The 16550-nt window shown below is 38.4% G+C and overlaps 2 protein-coding genes across 3 annotated transcripts in view; one reads left to right on the top strand and one right to left on the bottom strand.

The window, feature by feature from the left end:
* LOC126252918 (uncharacterized Golgi apparatus membrane protein-like protein CG5021) overlaps window positions 1-6819 on the top strand; it is an 87112-nt gene extending 80293 nt beyond the window's left edge. For both annotated transcript variants that reach the window (XM_049953904.1, XM_049953903.1), the window contains exon 7: window positions 5969-6819. In XM_049953904.1, coding sequence (XP_049809861.1) covers window positions 5969-6037 — 69 coding nt within the window. In that variant the 3' untranslated portion in view covers window positions 6038-6819. The remainder of the gene's footprint in view (window positions 1-5968) is intronic.
* A 5867-nt stretch (window positions 6820-12686) lies between these two features.
* Window positions 12687-16550, bottom strand: part of LOC126252810 (uncharacterized) — a 133828-nt gene continuing 129964 nt past the window's right edge. The window contains exons 13-15 of the mRNA XM_049953750.1: window positions 13986-14108; window positions 13800-13901; window positions 12687-13013 (exon numbers count right to left, since the gene is read on the bottom strand). Of these exons, the coding sequence (XP_049809707.1) occupies window positions 12885-13013; window positions 13800-13901; window positions 13986-14108 (354 nt within the window). The 3' untranslated portion in view covers window positions 12687-12884. The remainder of the gene's footprint in view (window positions 13014-13799; window positions 13902-13985; window positions 14109-16550) is intronic.

Here is a 16550-nt window from a genome sequence, read left to right as displayed (position 1 = left end):
ATCTGGCTGTAAACTGAGCGGGCGAGCAGCCTCAGGTGAAATGGCGTTCCCCGGGAAAAGTGGTGTACAGGAAGACTAAGACTGTATCACGTGTTTAGCAGTGAAGTTACTTCAAGAATACATTACTCTTGATCAATAACACCCTGGTTTAAATGAACCTTCCACTTTGTAAATGACTGACTATGTATTATCTCTTCATGAATACCAAGGACATTGCAGTTGTATGTCAACACTACATAACATTAGGTAAAGCAGTATTAGAAATTATATTTATCAGTCTGTAATAGCTTAACTCAACAATCTGCCCACAATAAGAATTCTGAATGCATGTTTAGTTTTCAATACTGTTATCATGAGCACCATGTGTACAATACAAGTATAACTCAAACTGTGACAGGCTTCCCTTGCCACAGATGAGCCCTTGGGGAGCCCTTGTGTGGCCTCTGACCTGCATACCAACCCAACCCATAGACTTTCAAAATTAAAACTTTGGAGGCAACTACTTTGAGTCAGTATCTCACTTTGCATCCAAAAGACACTTCTTGGTGTTACAAGGATGTAATAACTTCACTAAATGATTGCTCAGTGGAAGGGAAAGAGGTCTTGAATTGGAACTGCTTTATGGAGTTACAAGAGAACTGGATTTTGCTGTTGTAGTAAGGGCCTTAACATAACCCTTGTCCTCAAAGGCAACAAATTTGATCCACAGTGAATCTCTGCTTACTTGGCATGAGGAACATAATTGGAATCTTATAAATTAGTGCACTGTAGCAAATATGTGGGACATCTTGGACCAACATGCCAAATAGGATGGTATCCACCCTCTTTAGGTGACCTGTGTTAGTTGTTGTGGCAGAAGTGGTTAGACATTGATGTCTGCTATAATCAGAGTATTGCCGTATCATTTATTATATTGAATACTATTACTGTCGTTGCTCATGGATGTGTTACACAGAACTAAGATGAAGATAAGTGTGTGTAATTGAATGATGTAGAAGAAAAGAGGTTAGGTATATGTAATATCTTGACAAAAACTGATAAAGTTTGATTTATTACGCAATTAAAACGTGAAGTGATAAGTAAGTACCAGCAGTGATTAAGAAAACATTATAGGCTTAGGCATTGTTTCCTTGATCTTCTTGACAGTTGAATTTTATCCTTCGTACTAATAAAACTTTGTTTCTTCAGGCTTTCATGAGATGACAGTTCTTCACTTTACCATTAAGTATGCCATAATATTCTTTGTTTCTCGCTCTTTCTTCTTTGTGTATGAAGGAGCTAACCCTTCAATATTTAACACGTATTCTGTTTCCTTCAGAGACGGGATTAAGCAGTTTTGAGAAATGAGACACTCTGCCATTACCGTCAACAGTAACACTACAGAAAGTTTCAGCATGTGTCAATAGGTCACCAAAATGAACTGCAGCTTTTAAAAGCTAATATTTTGTGATTGGATATATAATTTTTTATGAATGTGGTAGGTTGTTTATTATAAGTAATTGTTGGTCTGATTATATCAATAATGTGAACATGCCAGTTTTGATAGCTCTACAAACATTTATAATGTAACTTCTTTCCACAGTGTTTCTCACACTTCATCCCATTGTTCGCTCCTTTTCGTTTTTTCCTCAAATGACTTAAAAGAAAGTTACAGTAAGGTACTGAGTACTAACTGAAACTCTGTTTATATGCCTTCATGTACCACCAGATAGTGATGAAATACTGCAGTTTCAAGTATGAGATTCATTTTTTTTTTAGAACAGGGACAGATAACAAGGGCTAAGAAATAATGAAGTACACAACACAGCCTTGTTGTTTTTGTGGTCTTCAGTCCAGAGACTGGTTTGATGCAGCTCTCCATGCTACTCTATCCTGTGCAAGCTTCTTCATCTCACAGTACCTACTGCAACCAACATCCTTTTGAATCTGTTTAGTGTATTCATCTCTTGGTCTCCCTCTATGAGTTTTACCCTCCACGCTGTCCTCCAATACTAAATAGGTAATCCCTTTATGCCTCAGAATATGTCCTACCAAGTGATTCTTCTTTCTAGTCAAGTTGTGCCACAAACTCCTCTTCTCCCCAAATCTGTTCAATACCTCCTCATTAGTTATGTGATCTACCCACCTAATCTTCAGCATTCTTCTGTAGCACCACATTTCGAAAGCTTCTATTCTCTTCTTGTCCAAACTATTTATCGTCCATGTTTACTTCCATACACGGCTACACTCCATACAAATACTTTCAGAAACGACTTCCTGACATGTAAATCTATACTCGATGTTAACAAATTTCTCTTCTTCGGAAACGCTTTCCTTGCCATTGCCAGTCTACATTTTATATCCTCTCTACTTCGACCATCATCAGTTATTTTGCTCCCCAAATAGCAAAACTCCTTTACTACTTTAAGTGTCTCATTTCCTAATCTAATTCCCTCGGCATCATCTGACTTAATTTGACTACATTCCATTATCCTCGTTTTGCTTTTGTTGATGTTCATCTTATATTCTCTTTTCAAGACACTGTCCATTCCGTTCAGCTGCTTTTCCATGTCCTTTGCTGTCTCTGACAGAATTACAATGCCATCAGCGAACCTCAAAGTTTTTATTTCTTCTCCATGGATTTTAATTTCTACACTGAATTTTTCTTTTGTTTCCTTTACTGCTTGCTCAATATACAGATTGAATAACATTGGGTATGGGCTACAACCCTGTCTCACTCCCTTCCCAACCACTGCTTCTCTTTCATGCCCCTTGACTCTGTAACTGCCATCTGGTTTCTGTACAAATTGTAAATAGCCTTTTGCTCCCTGTATTTTCCCCCTGCCACCTTCAAAATTTGAAAGAGAGTATTCCAGTCAACATTGTCAAAAGCTTTCTCTAAGTCTACAAATGCTAGAAACGTAGGTTTGCCTTTCCTTAATCTATTTTCTAAGATAAGTCGTAGGGTCAGTATTGCCTCACGTGTTCCAATATTTCTACGGAATCCAAACTGATCTTCCCCGAGCTCGGCTTCTACCAGTTTTTCCATTCGTCTGTAAAGAATTCATGTTAGTATTTTGCAGTCGTGGCCTATTAAACTGATAGTTCAGTAATTTTCACATCTGTCAACACCTGCTTTCTTTGGGATTGGAATTATTATATTCTTCTTGAAGTCTGAGGGTATTTCGCCTGTCTCATACATCTTGCTCACCAGATGGTAGAGTTTTGTTAGGCATGGCTCTCCCAAGGCTATCAGTAGTTCTAATGGAATGTTGTCTACACCTGGCGGCTTGTTTAGACTTAGGTCTTTCAGTGCTCTGTCAAACTCTTCATGCAGTATCATATCTCCCATTTCATCTTCGTCTACATACTCTTCCTTTTCCATAATATTGTCCTCAAGTACATCGCACTTGTATAGACCCTCTATATACTCCTTCCACCTGTCTGCTTTCCCATCTTTGCTTAAAACTGTGTTTCCATCTGAGCTCTTGATATTCATGCAAGTGGTTCTCTTTTCTCCAAAGGTCTCTTTAATTGTCCTGTAGGCAATATCTATCTTACCCCTAGTGATATACGCCTTTACATCCTTACATTTGTGCTCTAGCCATCCCTGCTTAGCCATTTTGCACTTCCTGTCAATCTCATTTTTGAGGCGTTTGTATTGCTTTTGGCCTGCTTCATTTACTGCATTTTTGTATTTTCTCCTTTCATCAGTTAAATTCAGTATCTCTCTTGTTACCCAAGGATTTCTACTAGCACTAGTCTTTTTACCTACTTAATCCTCTGCTGCTTTCACTATTTCATCTCTCAAAGCTACCCATTCTTCTTCTACTGTATTTCTTTCCCCCATTCTTGTCAATCGTTCCCTAATGCTCTCCCTGAAACTCTCTACAACCTCTGGTTCTTTCAATTTACCCAGGTCCCATCTCCTTAAATTCCTACCTTTTTGCAGTTTCTTCAGTTTCAATCTGCAGTTCATAACCAATAGATTGTGGTCAGAATCTACATCTGCCCCTGGAAATGTCTTACAATTTAAAACCTGGTTCCTAAATCTCCGTCTTACCATTATATAATCTATCTGACACCTTCCAGTTTCTCCAGGCTTCTTCCATTTATACAACCTTGTTTTATGATTCTTGAACCAAGTGTCAGCTATGATTAACTTATGCTCTGTGCAAAATTCTACCAGACGGCTTCCTCTTTCATTCCTTACCTTCATTCCATATTCACCTACTACGTTTCCATCTCTTCCTTTTCCTATTGTCGAATTCCAGTCACCCGTGACTATTAAATTTTCATCTCCCTTCACTATCTGAATAATTTCTTTTATCTCATCATACATTTCATCAATTTCTTCGTAATCTGCAGAGCTAGTTGGCATATAAATTTGTACTACTGTGGTAGGCGTGGGTTTCGCATCTGTCTTGGCCACAATAATGTGTTCACTATGCTGTTTGTAGTAGCTTATCTGCATTCCTATTTTTTTTATTCATTATTAAACCTACTCCTGCAGTACCCCTATTTGATTTTGTATTTATAACCCTGTATTCACCTGACGAAAAGTCTTGTTCCTCCTGCCACCGAATTTCACTAATTCCCACTACATCTAACTTTAACTTATCCATTTCCTTTTTTAAATTTTCTAACCTACCTGCCCGATTAAGGGATCCTGACATTCCACGCTCTGATCCGTAGAACACCAGTTTTCTTTCTCCTGATAACAACGTCCTCTTGAGTAGTCCCCGCCCGGAGATCCGAATGGGGGACTATTTTACCTCCGGAACATTTTACCTGAGAGGATGCCATCATCATTTAACCATACAGTAAAACTGCATTCCTCGGGAAAAATTACGGCTGTAGTTTCCCCTTGCTTTCAGCCATTCACAGTACCAGCACAGCAAGGCCGTTTTGGTTAGTGTTAAAAGGCCAGATCAGTCAATCATGCAACTACTGAAAAGGCTGCTGCCCCTCTTCAGGAACCACACGTTTGTCTGGCCTCTCAACAGATACCCCTCCGTTGTGGTTGCACCTACCTTACGGCTATCTGTATTGCCGAGGCACGCAAGCCTCCCCACCAACGGCAAGGTCCATGGTTTATGGGGGGGAGATATTAATGCAATGATATTTTCTTGAGAAAGAACCCATAGGTACATTAATGTGGATCGAAACTACTGCTTTATTTTTGTGTGTTAACTTGTTGCAATATCAGAAACTTCTTAAAACTTTGCAGTGATGCAGTGCTTTGACCACCGCATGTGATTGAAGCAAGTGCTTCTGTCACATCTTCAAATATTTGAAAACTCACTTGGAACTAAGCTGATGCAGCCGCACTCTTTTATTTTCTTGGGGAATAAGAAATTGGAATCTTAGACATATTTCACGACCCAATCTCTGATTTTGTCCTGAAGATCAGTGCACATCAAACAAGAGATTTATGTTCATTTAAGAGAGGGTACAGAGGCAGACAACAGTGTGTGTGCCTGGGGGGGGGGGGAGGGGGGGGGGAGGGGGTAGGTACTGTAATTTAATGCAAATTTCCATAAAGAATTCCAACAGCATTTTATTTAAGTTTCTTTTCTGTAGTGGACAATATCAACAAAGTGCTGGAACGTATGGTTTCATCACAAACTCTCCCCTCTTCATTTGACTGCTGGAGTTTTCTTTCATATCTCTTTCTCCAAAGGACCATTGTGTCAGCATATGTGGGTGTATTTATTTATACAAAAAAATTCTTGTCTAGATCTTAGGTCATACATTCCTTACTTAGATTGGCACCTGGAATGTGTCCTCATATATCCCATTCTTTCCTGCATTCATTGACAATCAGTTGGTCTTTTCATACCCTGTGATAACCCATGCCTCTTGGCACTCACAAATGAAATTTTTATACTGTTTCTTGCTTGTGGGTATTATTTTTTTAAAAACGCAAATGTTTCTGCTACACTGACATTTTTATTTTTTAAATAAATCTTGTACTGCTTTATTTCAGATGGCATCTCTATTAACGAGGAGCAATCAGCGTCCAAGTAATGCACCAGGACAGACAAATGTGATCTAAATTGTTCCTCATATATGGAAACTGAAGACTTAAATATCAAATATATTCCAAATTTTCTTCTGTATTATATTGTAGTATTTTTTAACTTATTTATATCTGACAAGTCTTCCTGTTCTTTTCAGCACAATGGTATTTTTCTCTGTACATGTCAGTTTCTTACATTCCATAACTGCTTTTGTCATTGAGAAGTTTCTTCAGAAAGAATGTTGCTGCAATCCAACAAAATGGAGTATTTGCATGACTCCTATGTTTGGAAACAGTTGGCATCAGTTTTTATACTTTATTTCTGTCGTTATCAAAACAATATGAACAGTAGTGAATACCATTTATTGTTGCATGATGCATTGGAATTGTATATAATGTGACACAGTATGAGATGTAACACAGTATACTGAACAGAGACTTGAAAGGCCTCACATTGCGATGAGCTCACAATTTAATGAAAATATGTAAGTGTGTAAATTGCTTCACCACAAGATGTTATTTTGTAAACAAAAGACCTGTTTTGTCATTACTATGACTATTTGTAAATATTGTATAAAAGAGAGTTGTGTGTCATGGTTAACATGTAATTACTTATGACTGTTCACTGTAATGTGTGATTGTATTTATGCAAATGCAGAAGGGGAGAGAGAGAGAGAGAGAGAGAGAGAGAGAGAGAGAGAGAGAGAGAGAGATTGATTCATTCATGGGCTGTTTGATCTTCAGCATAATGCTGATGTATATTTGTAAGGTTTTTTTTCCTTGTCATACACTATTTAATAAAAAGTTTGTCTGTAAAATATGACCTGTTTTTAATGTATACATTGTGAGGCAAAAATGGAGATAATCACTGTTGCTGAAGAATGGAGGCAGCTGTCTGGTTCTATTTTGCAAAAGGTCAGATGAGATACAGAGAAAAAGAGGAAACTGAGAGATGAGTTTTGTCATCAATAAAGATATTTAAGATATTATCACTGTATGAAACAAAATGAGGAAATGACAGTCCATGGACTATAGGAAAGTCATCTTTAAGGAAATTTAGGCACTGACAGCTGAATCCTACTAATGGAAGAATGTTAATCGCCAAACTTCTGACGATACTCCCAGAAGTACATGTGTACTGTTAGTAATAACCAGAATATGCTACGGCTCCAATGTTGGAAGTTAAATCCCTGAGGCTCTGCTGTCTCAAATCCCAGATGCTCTGCCCTCCACAATTTCAACAGTTCCAGGCTATTTGCTAGAAGTGGGTTCCATCATATTTCTCTGCATTCAGTAATACAGCAGTATTACAGCACAGTCTACTTGCACGGTAAATGCTGATCAGGATAAATACAAGTGTATAAGAACTAATGCTCACGTTGAAGTAGATCACAATATACATCTTATGGCGTGAAGTTCAGTATCAGAGTTTTTAAGAGTTTATGGAAATATGGATTTCAGTTTACATTTTGAAAGAAGTAATAGCATTGTGGTTAACTTAGATTACAATTATGAATTATTGCTGTACAGATAATTTAGTGCTAGTATTTAGACACCTCTAGTACACAATGTTATTAATTAGTAGCCTCAATGCAAGAGGACTAGTTAGACTGGATCGTTTGTTTTTGTAAATGATATTTCAAATGTTGAAATATTTTGTAGCTGTGGACATGACAAAACATTGTGATAACACTCAGTATGATTAAAAATGACGAAGCCTAATACTATAGGCATGATCCAGAAACATTGGAGTCAGTGGAAAACTGCTTGAGGACCATGACAAAAAGAAGCAAAACTGATGCGAACCAATGTGAAAACTATGTTGACGACCTTCCCATTCCCCTGCCTCTCAACATGATAGGGATAGTAATCATGAATTCGTTTGAAAGTGTACCACAGTTAAAGTGCAATAAAACCTTGAAGTGATAAAAAATTCTTTGAGGAGCTGTAGACAATGAAAGTAATGTGCACTGTGATCATCAAAGGAGTATCTCTTCTATTATGTCGATGCCCTTTTTATGATATGTTAAGGGCCGTGCACTTTTTGGTCAGAAAACAGAAAGATGACTTTTTCAACCACCATACTCAACAAAACTGGCTCCCTGTGACATTTTCCAATACCTTAGACTGGCAAGAGACCTGAAAGGGAAGTGTTTTCCTGTCATAGAAAAGATAAACAAAAATCTGACAGTGAAAATCTTGCACTGGTGCCTAGTAGGTATGCAAGAATTCAGTCAAGTAAATACAGGGTGTTTCAAAATGAATATACGGGTTTTAATGCCTTGCAGCATTTATTACTTTCAACTTAAAATTATAAACAATACATCGAATGCAAGAGGATCTGACAGTTTTCCATGCAATTGTTCAATGTGAGCACCATTGAGTCGGTAGGCGAATTCTTCCCAAACACTGATCAGTGCGTCTGGAGAAATTGTTACAACAATGCTGTTTCTAAGGTTGCGTGGATCAGCTGATAGCAGAGACACATACACTTGATACTTCATTAACTCCCAAAGAGAAAAATCTCATGATGTAAGATTGTGTGTCAAAATTGAGATCATGCAAAATGAGCTCCGTCATCCGGCCACTTGCAGCCAATTGAGCGGTCGGGTACAGAGTCATTTAACCAATTGTGTACTGAGTTATACCAGTGAGAAGGCACACCATTTTGCTGCTGGGTCAAGTTCTGTTGAAGCTTCTTGTAACTGAGGAAAGAGCTATAGTTCTAGCTTATGAACATAAGAAACACCAGTTAGTTGCTTCATTGACAAAGAAAGGCCTATAAACTTTCTACCTGGATATGGCACAAAAAAAAATTCAATTTAGGGTAGTCTCATTGCAAGTATACCATCTCGTCAGGATTTGCTGACCCGCAGATGCGCACATAATGTGTGTTCTCATTTCCACTTAGGTGAAATATTGATTCATCACTGAAGACAAAATTTTTCATTGTCGTGCAGCAACATTTCATTTGCAATGTTGGCACATAAATCATAGTCTGTAGAGCTCTTAACAACTGCAAATGATAAGGACGTAATTACAAGCATTTCCTTAAGTCTCCACGGAGACATCACTGGAACTACTAATTCACGATTAGCCTTCTGAACTGATTCCTTGGAGTAAGCATGGAAGACACTCACTCGGTCAACAAGTTCTTCAGTCACTCTTTGTCCTTCTGTATTCTGCCCTTTCCACACAGGTATACTGACAATACTGAGTTGCTCTTTCATTTGATGTATTATTTATAATTTTAAGTTGAATGTAATAAATGCTATAAAGCCTAAAAACCTGTATATTCATTTTGAAACACCCTGTATTCAAGGCTTTGAAGTATATTACATTTAATGTTTCTCTTGCTTGCACCCAGTCACTTGAACATTGACCGACTGTTGGTGTCAGTGGAAGTACATATGTATCTGCATTTGTACAATTAGCAGTGAGTCTCTCAAGAGCAAGAAGCCATATGAAGTTAGAAATACTTGTGTAGAAGATACAGAAAACTGTTTTCCTTCCTTGGATCTTTCTACACCATGTTTTTTGTTAAGAAGAAATTAAGTAAAGCCATGAGATAGAAGTCTGTTGTCTTTCCATTTCCGTTCTTGGGCCACCTTCCTGACTGACAGTACAGAGAATAACGTAACCATTAAATGCATGGTGTATAATTAATTTCAGACCATTAGAACTGGTGAAGTGTTAGTGCAGGCAAGGCTGTTGAGATACTCTCCAGGAGATAGGTCCTCTCCAATTAGACATACACATTCTTAGCACTGAATTCTCAATGGAAAAGTGTTTTACGTGGCAGAATAGTTGGCCTGTGTTTGTCAAATGTGTAACTTGTTTGCCTCATTTAAGGCTGGTTTATTTACAACTGTATTCCACATGTTTGTATGCTACTCAAGGATAGTATAATACTCTTGAGCAATGAAGCTACAAGTTCTCAAATATTAGTATATGTACCAGTACTTTTTGATGAATTTGAAGAATTTTGCTGAAAAACACACATCAGCGATTCTCAGTTGTGTAGCATCAGCTATATTTCTTATGTTGCATAAACTTTAACCTACTGCCATAGGTAAAATTGCTAACACACACCTGTGAGGTGGTGCTCGACTCTGAGCTAAACCTGTTTGAATCTTGGTGGCATATGAAATTTTCATTGCTGGTATTTGGCCAGCAAGGAGAGGAGATATGGTGGTGTGAAGTTTCAGACCACCAGTCTATGTGCCAATGTCCTGGGTTAAAACTCCAATCCTCTCCACAGTGTCTCTTAAAGTGAGGGCATTTGACGCTGTCAGTGATGATCCGTGTGTCAGATGGGGACGTTAAGGTCAGCCGCCCTGTTGGTGCTATTTGTGAAGTGTAGAGTATGTGCCTTGCACAACGTTTCACTCTCTCCCTTTCTTTCATCCATAATAACACAAACCCAACAACATACTGTACAAGCACTCGTCACAGTCATCCACGTGACACATACTCTCTTGACACTTCATAACAGGTCGGAGGAAGGCAATGGCAAAACAGTTCCACTGAGACCTCACTATGAGCTGCGGTGTGGAATTCCTGGATCTACTCAGCCTATGCCCATTCCCCGAGTATGAGATTATTTCATTATTATAGACTATTTGCAACTTTTTTCACAAATTTCCTTCAACATTTTTAGTGTGACATTGTCATTCATTCCTGGAGTAATACATTGTTTTCCAATTTTACTGCAGATATCTATATTTATTTCTGACCATCATCTTCAGAATCCTTTTATTTTCCAATTTTTTATTCGTCTCATTATTGCTCATTCACACTCTGTATACATTTTCCAATGTTCTGTAATTTTCTCCTTGCCTGCATATTATTTCTATTCAATATTGATCTAAGACACAGTATTTTCTTGCATTTTTATCCCTTTTTTCAACCGTGTTCTTACTTTTGGGTACATTGTTACTGTGTTCTCGATCTACGCAAATTTATTTTACAGCCAGTCATCTCAATCTTCTTTTTTTACTTATTTTCCCAGTGTTTTATGATTTATTCTTTCTTCCAGCACACTAAGGACGTGTCTCTCCTGCAAATGATTTGAATGGCATGCAAAATGTGTTTCGTATTTCATTAATGCTGGTTTTGTTAGCTCATCTGCTTTTATTCCCAGTTAATTGTATTTTTAACATGCTCTTAAGCATCTGTTTTGACCTTAATTTAAAATGAGATCCTTTTTATCTCTGGTTTCCATATTATTTGTTCTTGACACATATGGCTGTCCATTACAAGTTTAAGACATCAATAAATATTGCTTTCTGGTCAACTTTAGCTTTTCTATCAATCATCTTTCTCATAATGTGTAATTGTACACACAACAAACCAAAAATAATATCTTTCAAAACATCAAACTTCGTTTAGACCTAAAATGCTATGCTGTCAGTCTTAATGGTGGACAAACAGAAAAAAGAGTGAAGATGCCTATAAACTATTTAACATTCATTGTGCTTCAAAGCTATGGAGAACTATCCCCCTCCCCCACTTCTCTCCCTTCCATCTCTATCATCCTCTCTTCATCCTCCCCTCCCCCGTCTATCTTTTTCCCTCCCCCTCCCATCTGTGTCAGCCCCCCCTTCCATACACCCCCCCCAAAAAAAAAAGAAGTCATATGGTTATGTGTACTTATGCTATAGCCATACCAACAACATTTGTATTCTGATGATAATTCATAGTTTCAAATAATAGTGGAATTTCAGCAGTTAAAGGAGCTTCTCCGTTAGATTTGCACACTCATCTACCGCCCAGTACTTGACTGTCAGTTTGAATGGTGCTCTGTCCTCTTAGCATAGTTCGATATTTTTCTTCATGTTTTACTATTGATACTGCCATTTTATTAATACCCCCTTAATCTTTTTCACCTACTTGAATTTATAGCTTTAATTCAAGTTTTTTGATTAATTTATAGATCATCCTCTAATGCTTTGTCTTTTGGTTTTAGTTATGGACGACTTTGTGAAATCTTATAAAAAGTTTGATTTCTGTTGTGGCCTTTCATCTCTTCTTTCCAGATTTTGTACATGATTTTTATGTAGAATTCTGCTTCTACCAATTTGTGAGCAGATTTTTTTCTTTTTAAAATTTTGGTTATGTAAAATGCCGTGGAGTCACTGTGGGATTACATACTTTAGTTGAGTCAGTCAATAACTCCTTTGTGTTTTCATTACTACCGAGCATTACTATTACCACATACTACCCTATTTTGTGCTTCGATTACCCCTGATTTATTACCTTTTACACCCAGATTTAATTTTAGCAGTTATATTTTTTACTTGTTTGGATTGTTTGCTGTGTATCAATGTGTGAAATGAAATGCTAAGTATCTCATTAGACATACTTACAGTTTGAAATCATGTCAATTTGCAGACCTTTATTGTTAGCTGAGATCATATTACTGTCTATTTTCACAAATATTTATGTTGACTACTGGAATGCTTTAAATGGCACATATCAATTTGGGGGCAGCTTTTCTTTTTAAATAGTTTCTTTGGGCAAAGAATGGGGGGAATTTTTTATTTGCAGATATCTAACATTTAGCCTAGAGAAATGGACAGTTCTCTCCGCAGATTAAAAAAAGGCTTCAAACTAAACTATGTAGATAAAACGTAAAAGTGAAAGATATTTTTAATATTATAAATTTATTTTCATTGTACTCATCTATACATATGTAACTTACATGCTTTGTACATCATTTTTCAGAAAAGTGGAAAGTAGCTTACAACAAGTTATTTGTCTATTTATAAGATAGGAAGGAATACATATGCATTAACAGCACAGAAAAAAATCCCATAACGGCATTTCATTTCTGAAAACCGGTGCCAAATATCACAGCAGACAGTGTTGACTGTTGTTGCACCTAGTCCCGTGCAACCATTCCATTTATGATGTTAGCCAAGGCATTTCTCCTTCGTCTCCAGGAGCCAAGCCCTTGGGCATGGCATTGTAGTGTCCTGTACCATGTCTTTGTTCTTTCCCCATCCTCACCCTGGGGAGTAAAAAAATAAATTATTGATCAATAAATTTTTATCAGTTGGTCTACAGACATTACAAATTTCTTAAGTATGTCATTTTCCTGAGGAGGCTGCTGTTTTACTTAATTATTTAGCTATTAGCTTATCTATCAAGCTACATCGCAATAAATGCTGGTGTACTGTTACATTCCACACATCACTAAAAAAAAAAAATAAAAAAAAATAAAACATGACATCTCTAGTAAGAATTTCACACAGCCATCGTAGCCATGGGCACAACTATCACAGATGTGAAGTCCATATGTCACTGTTCCATAGAGCACAGCGTATTTTAAATTGTTATTCATGCCATGCTAATGGATTCTAATGTGTTATGTGTATTGGTACACAGTTGCTGGAAGGATCCACTCTTTCAATTTCACATCTGTGATAGTTACAGGCATGCCTGTACCTACTAAAGTTGTGAGTAACTTGTATTAGAAATGCCTTCACATGTTACTTTTTTTCCTGAACTGATGTGTGGAATGTAACATGATATAAAGATAACAATTTTTATTGTGAAATAAAAGGGCCAGAAGTTACACTTCATTTCATTATTTAGTAATAAGCTTATTTTAAAAATAAAAGAACGGGCTACAGAGGAAAAAAACTTCCTTTAAGTTATTTAGCTGTAAGTGATCCTTACTTCTTACAGTGAAATGCTCAATGCAACATTTGGCTGTGGAACCATTTTTTATACAGTCACATTCAGTATGAAATTTTGTCAAATGAAATATATGGTAGTGGACGAAGTTACTTGCCTTGAAAATATAGGTTTCCTTAGACGCCAATTCTTGCACTTCAAAGTAGTCTTCCCAATCAGTCTCACAACATACTATGCACTTGTCAAGGAACAGGGGATCCTGCCAAAAGAGAAAGACTGTTTTAGAGCTTGAACTAGAAGATATAAAATTTTTATTAATTTTTCTGTGAAACAGTTTACTCACCCTTAATAATGAATATCTGCCACTCTTTTCTCTGACAAGTAACAAGGTGGCTTCACGAACCCCAGTCTTGCGGGGAAACATCAATAAATCATCAGGAGGCTCAATTTGATATTCCTCAGACAGCTGCAACACAAACACATATAAAATGGTTAAGATTCAGATGTTACCTTTAACTAGGAAAGCAATTTTACAATAATTCATGTTAAGATTCAGGAAATGCAGTATGGAACAGTATCTTTGGTTTACAAAATACTGTTCTTATTAGGATAATATAAATGAAGGATGTCCAAGAAGTGAGCCTCCATATAACATGATCATTAAAAAGGTTCTGTCATAGTAAGTTATGCTAAATTGAATATTTACAATATGAACTCCACAATGCTATTCTCTCACTGGTCCATCCCGTTCTTCCCCCCAGTGGTTATTGTAGTATCAAGGTAGTATATTATGTGCAGCCCAGAAATACTCGTCTTTGAATGTGGTACAGGTAAGCTAAAAGGCTGGACACCTCAGACAAAAATAACTTGTCATGACATTATGCAGTTACATCAAACAAATTATACACTAAGTGTGAGGTTTAATATTTCAGATAACTGTCGATTTTTTTTTTAAATGCGGAAAATGGTGTATATTGAAGTCATCAGGCCTGTGGTGATGCAGCAGAGGCACCAACTGTGACTACAGGCGACCACACATCTTTCAATGTGTTTAATACACACATAAAAAAAGTTTTGCATCACCCCGGTTCCCAGAACTCCTGAAGACAGATGTTGACGGTGGATATTGTATCACAGACATAGTCCCTTTGACTGTTCACAGATGTCACTAAACCGGCCAAAGATGTAAACAACCACGCATGAGCAGCGCCTATTAGACGGAGAGGGTCTGGGAGCCGATCAGTTCCAGTCATTCCAAGGGAAGTGTCCACGCGTCTCGGAGTGAACCAAAGTGACATTGTTTGGACATGAAGGGGATACAGAGAGACAGGAACTGTCGATGACGTGCCTCACTCAGCCCCCCGCCACCAAGGGCTGCTACTGCAGTGGATGACCGCCCGCTACCTATGAATTGTGGCTTGGAGGAACCCTGACAGCAATGCCACCATGTTGAATAATGATTTTTGTGCAGCCACAGAATGTCGTTGTATGACTCAAACTGTGTGCAATAAGGTGTATGATGCGCAACTTCACTCCAAACATCCATGGCGAGGTCCATCTTTGCAGTCACGACACCATCCAGTGTGGTACAGATGGGCCCAACAGCATGCTGAATGGACTGCTCAGGATTGGCATCACATTCTCTTCACCGATGAGTGTTGCATTTGCCTTCAACCAGACAATCGCTGGAGACATGTTTGGACGAAACCCGATGTGGAAAGGGTCCTTCCGGATGCCATGAAGGGTACAGGGTGCACCCATCTGCAGGTGGTCGCTCATGTCGGCACCAATGATGTGTGTCGCTATGGATCGGAGGAAATCCTCTCTGGCTTCCGGCGGCTATCTGATTTGGTGAAGACTGCCAGTCTCGCTAGTGGGATGAAAGCAGAGCTCACCATCTGCAGAATCATCAACAGGACTGACTGCGGACCTTTGGTACAGAGCTGAGTGGAGGGTCTGAATCTGAAGCTGAGACGGTTCTGCGACCATGTGGGCTGCAGATTCCTCGACTTGCGCCATAGGGTGGTGGGGTTTCGGGTTCCGCTGGATAGGTCAAGAGTTCACTACACGCAGCAAGCGGCTACATGGGTAGCAGGGGTTGTGTGGCGTGGACTGGGCAGTTTTTTAGGTTAGATGGCCTCGGGCAAGTACAGAAAGGGCAGCAGCCTCAAAGGGTGCGGGGCAAAGTCAGGACATGCGGAGGCCAAGCAGCAATCGGTATTGTAATTGTAAACTGCCGAAGCTGCATTGGTAAAGTACCGGAACTTCAAGCGCTGATAGAAAGCACCGAAGCTGAAATCGTTATAGGTACAGAAAGCTGGCTGAAGCCAGAGATAGATTCTGCCGAAATTTTTACAAAGGCACAGACGGTGTTTAGAAAGGATAGATTGCATGCAACTGGTGTGGCGTGTTTTTCGCTGTTAGTAGTAGTTTATCCTGTAGTGAAGTAGAAGTGGATAGTTCCTGTGAATTATTATGGGTGGAGGTTACACTCAACAACCGAGCTAGGTTAATAGTTGGCTCCTTTTACCGACCTCCCGACTCAGCAGCATTAGTGGCAGAACAACTGAGAGAAAATTTGGAATACATTTCACATAAATTTTCTCAGCATGTTATTTTTCAATTTACCAGATATAGACTGGGACACTCAAATGTTTAGGACGGGTGGTAGGGACAGAGCATCAAGTGACATTGTACTGAGTGCACTATCCGAAAATTACCTCGAGCAATTAAATAAAGAACCGACTCATGGAGATAACATCTTGGACCTACTGATAACAAACAGACCCGAACTTTTCGACTCTGTAAGTGCAGAACAGGGAACAGTGATCATAAGGTCGTTGCAGCATCCCTGAATATGGAAGGCAATAGGAATATAAAAAAAAAGGGAGGAAGGTTTATCTGTTTA

Source organism: Schistocerca nitens, chromosome 4 (genome assembly GCF_023898315.1).
Source record: "Schistocerca nitens isolate TAMUIC-IGC-003100 chromosome 4, iqSchNite1.1, whole genome shotgun sequence".
Classification (NCBI taxonomy): Eukaryota; Metazoa; Arthropoda; class Insecta; order Orthoptera; family Acrididae; genus Schistocerca; species Schistocerca nitens.
Note: the sequence above shows the minus strand (reverse complement) of the source record. Positions and strands in the feature narration are given on the sequence as shown.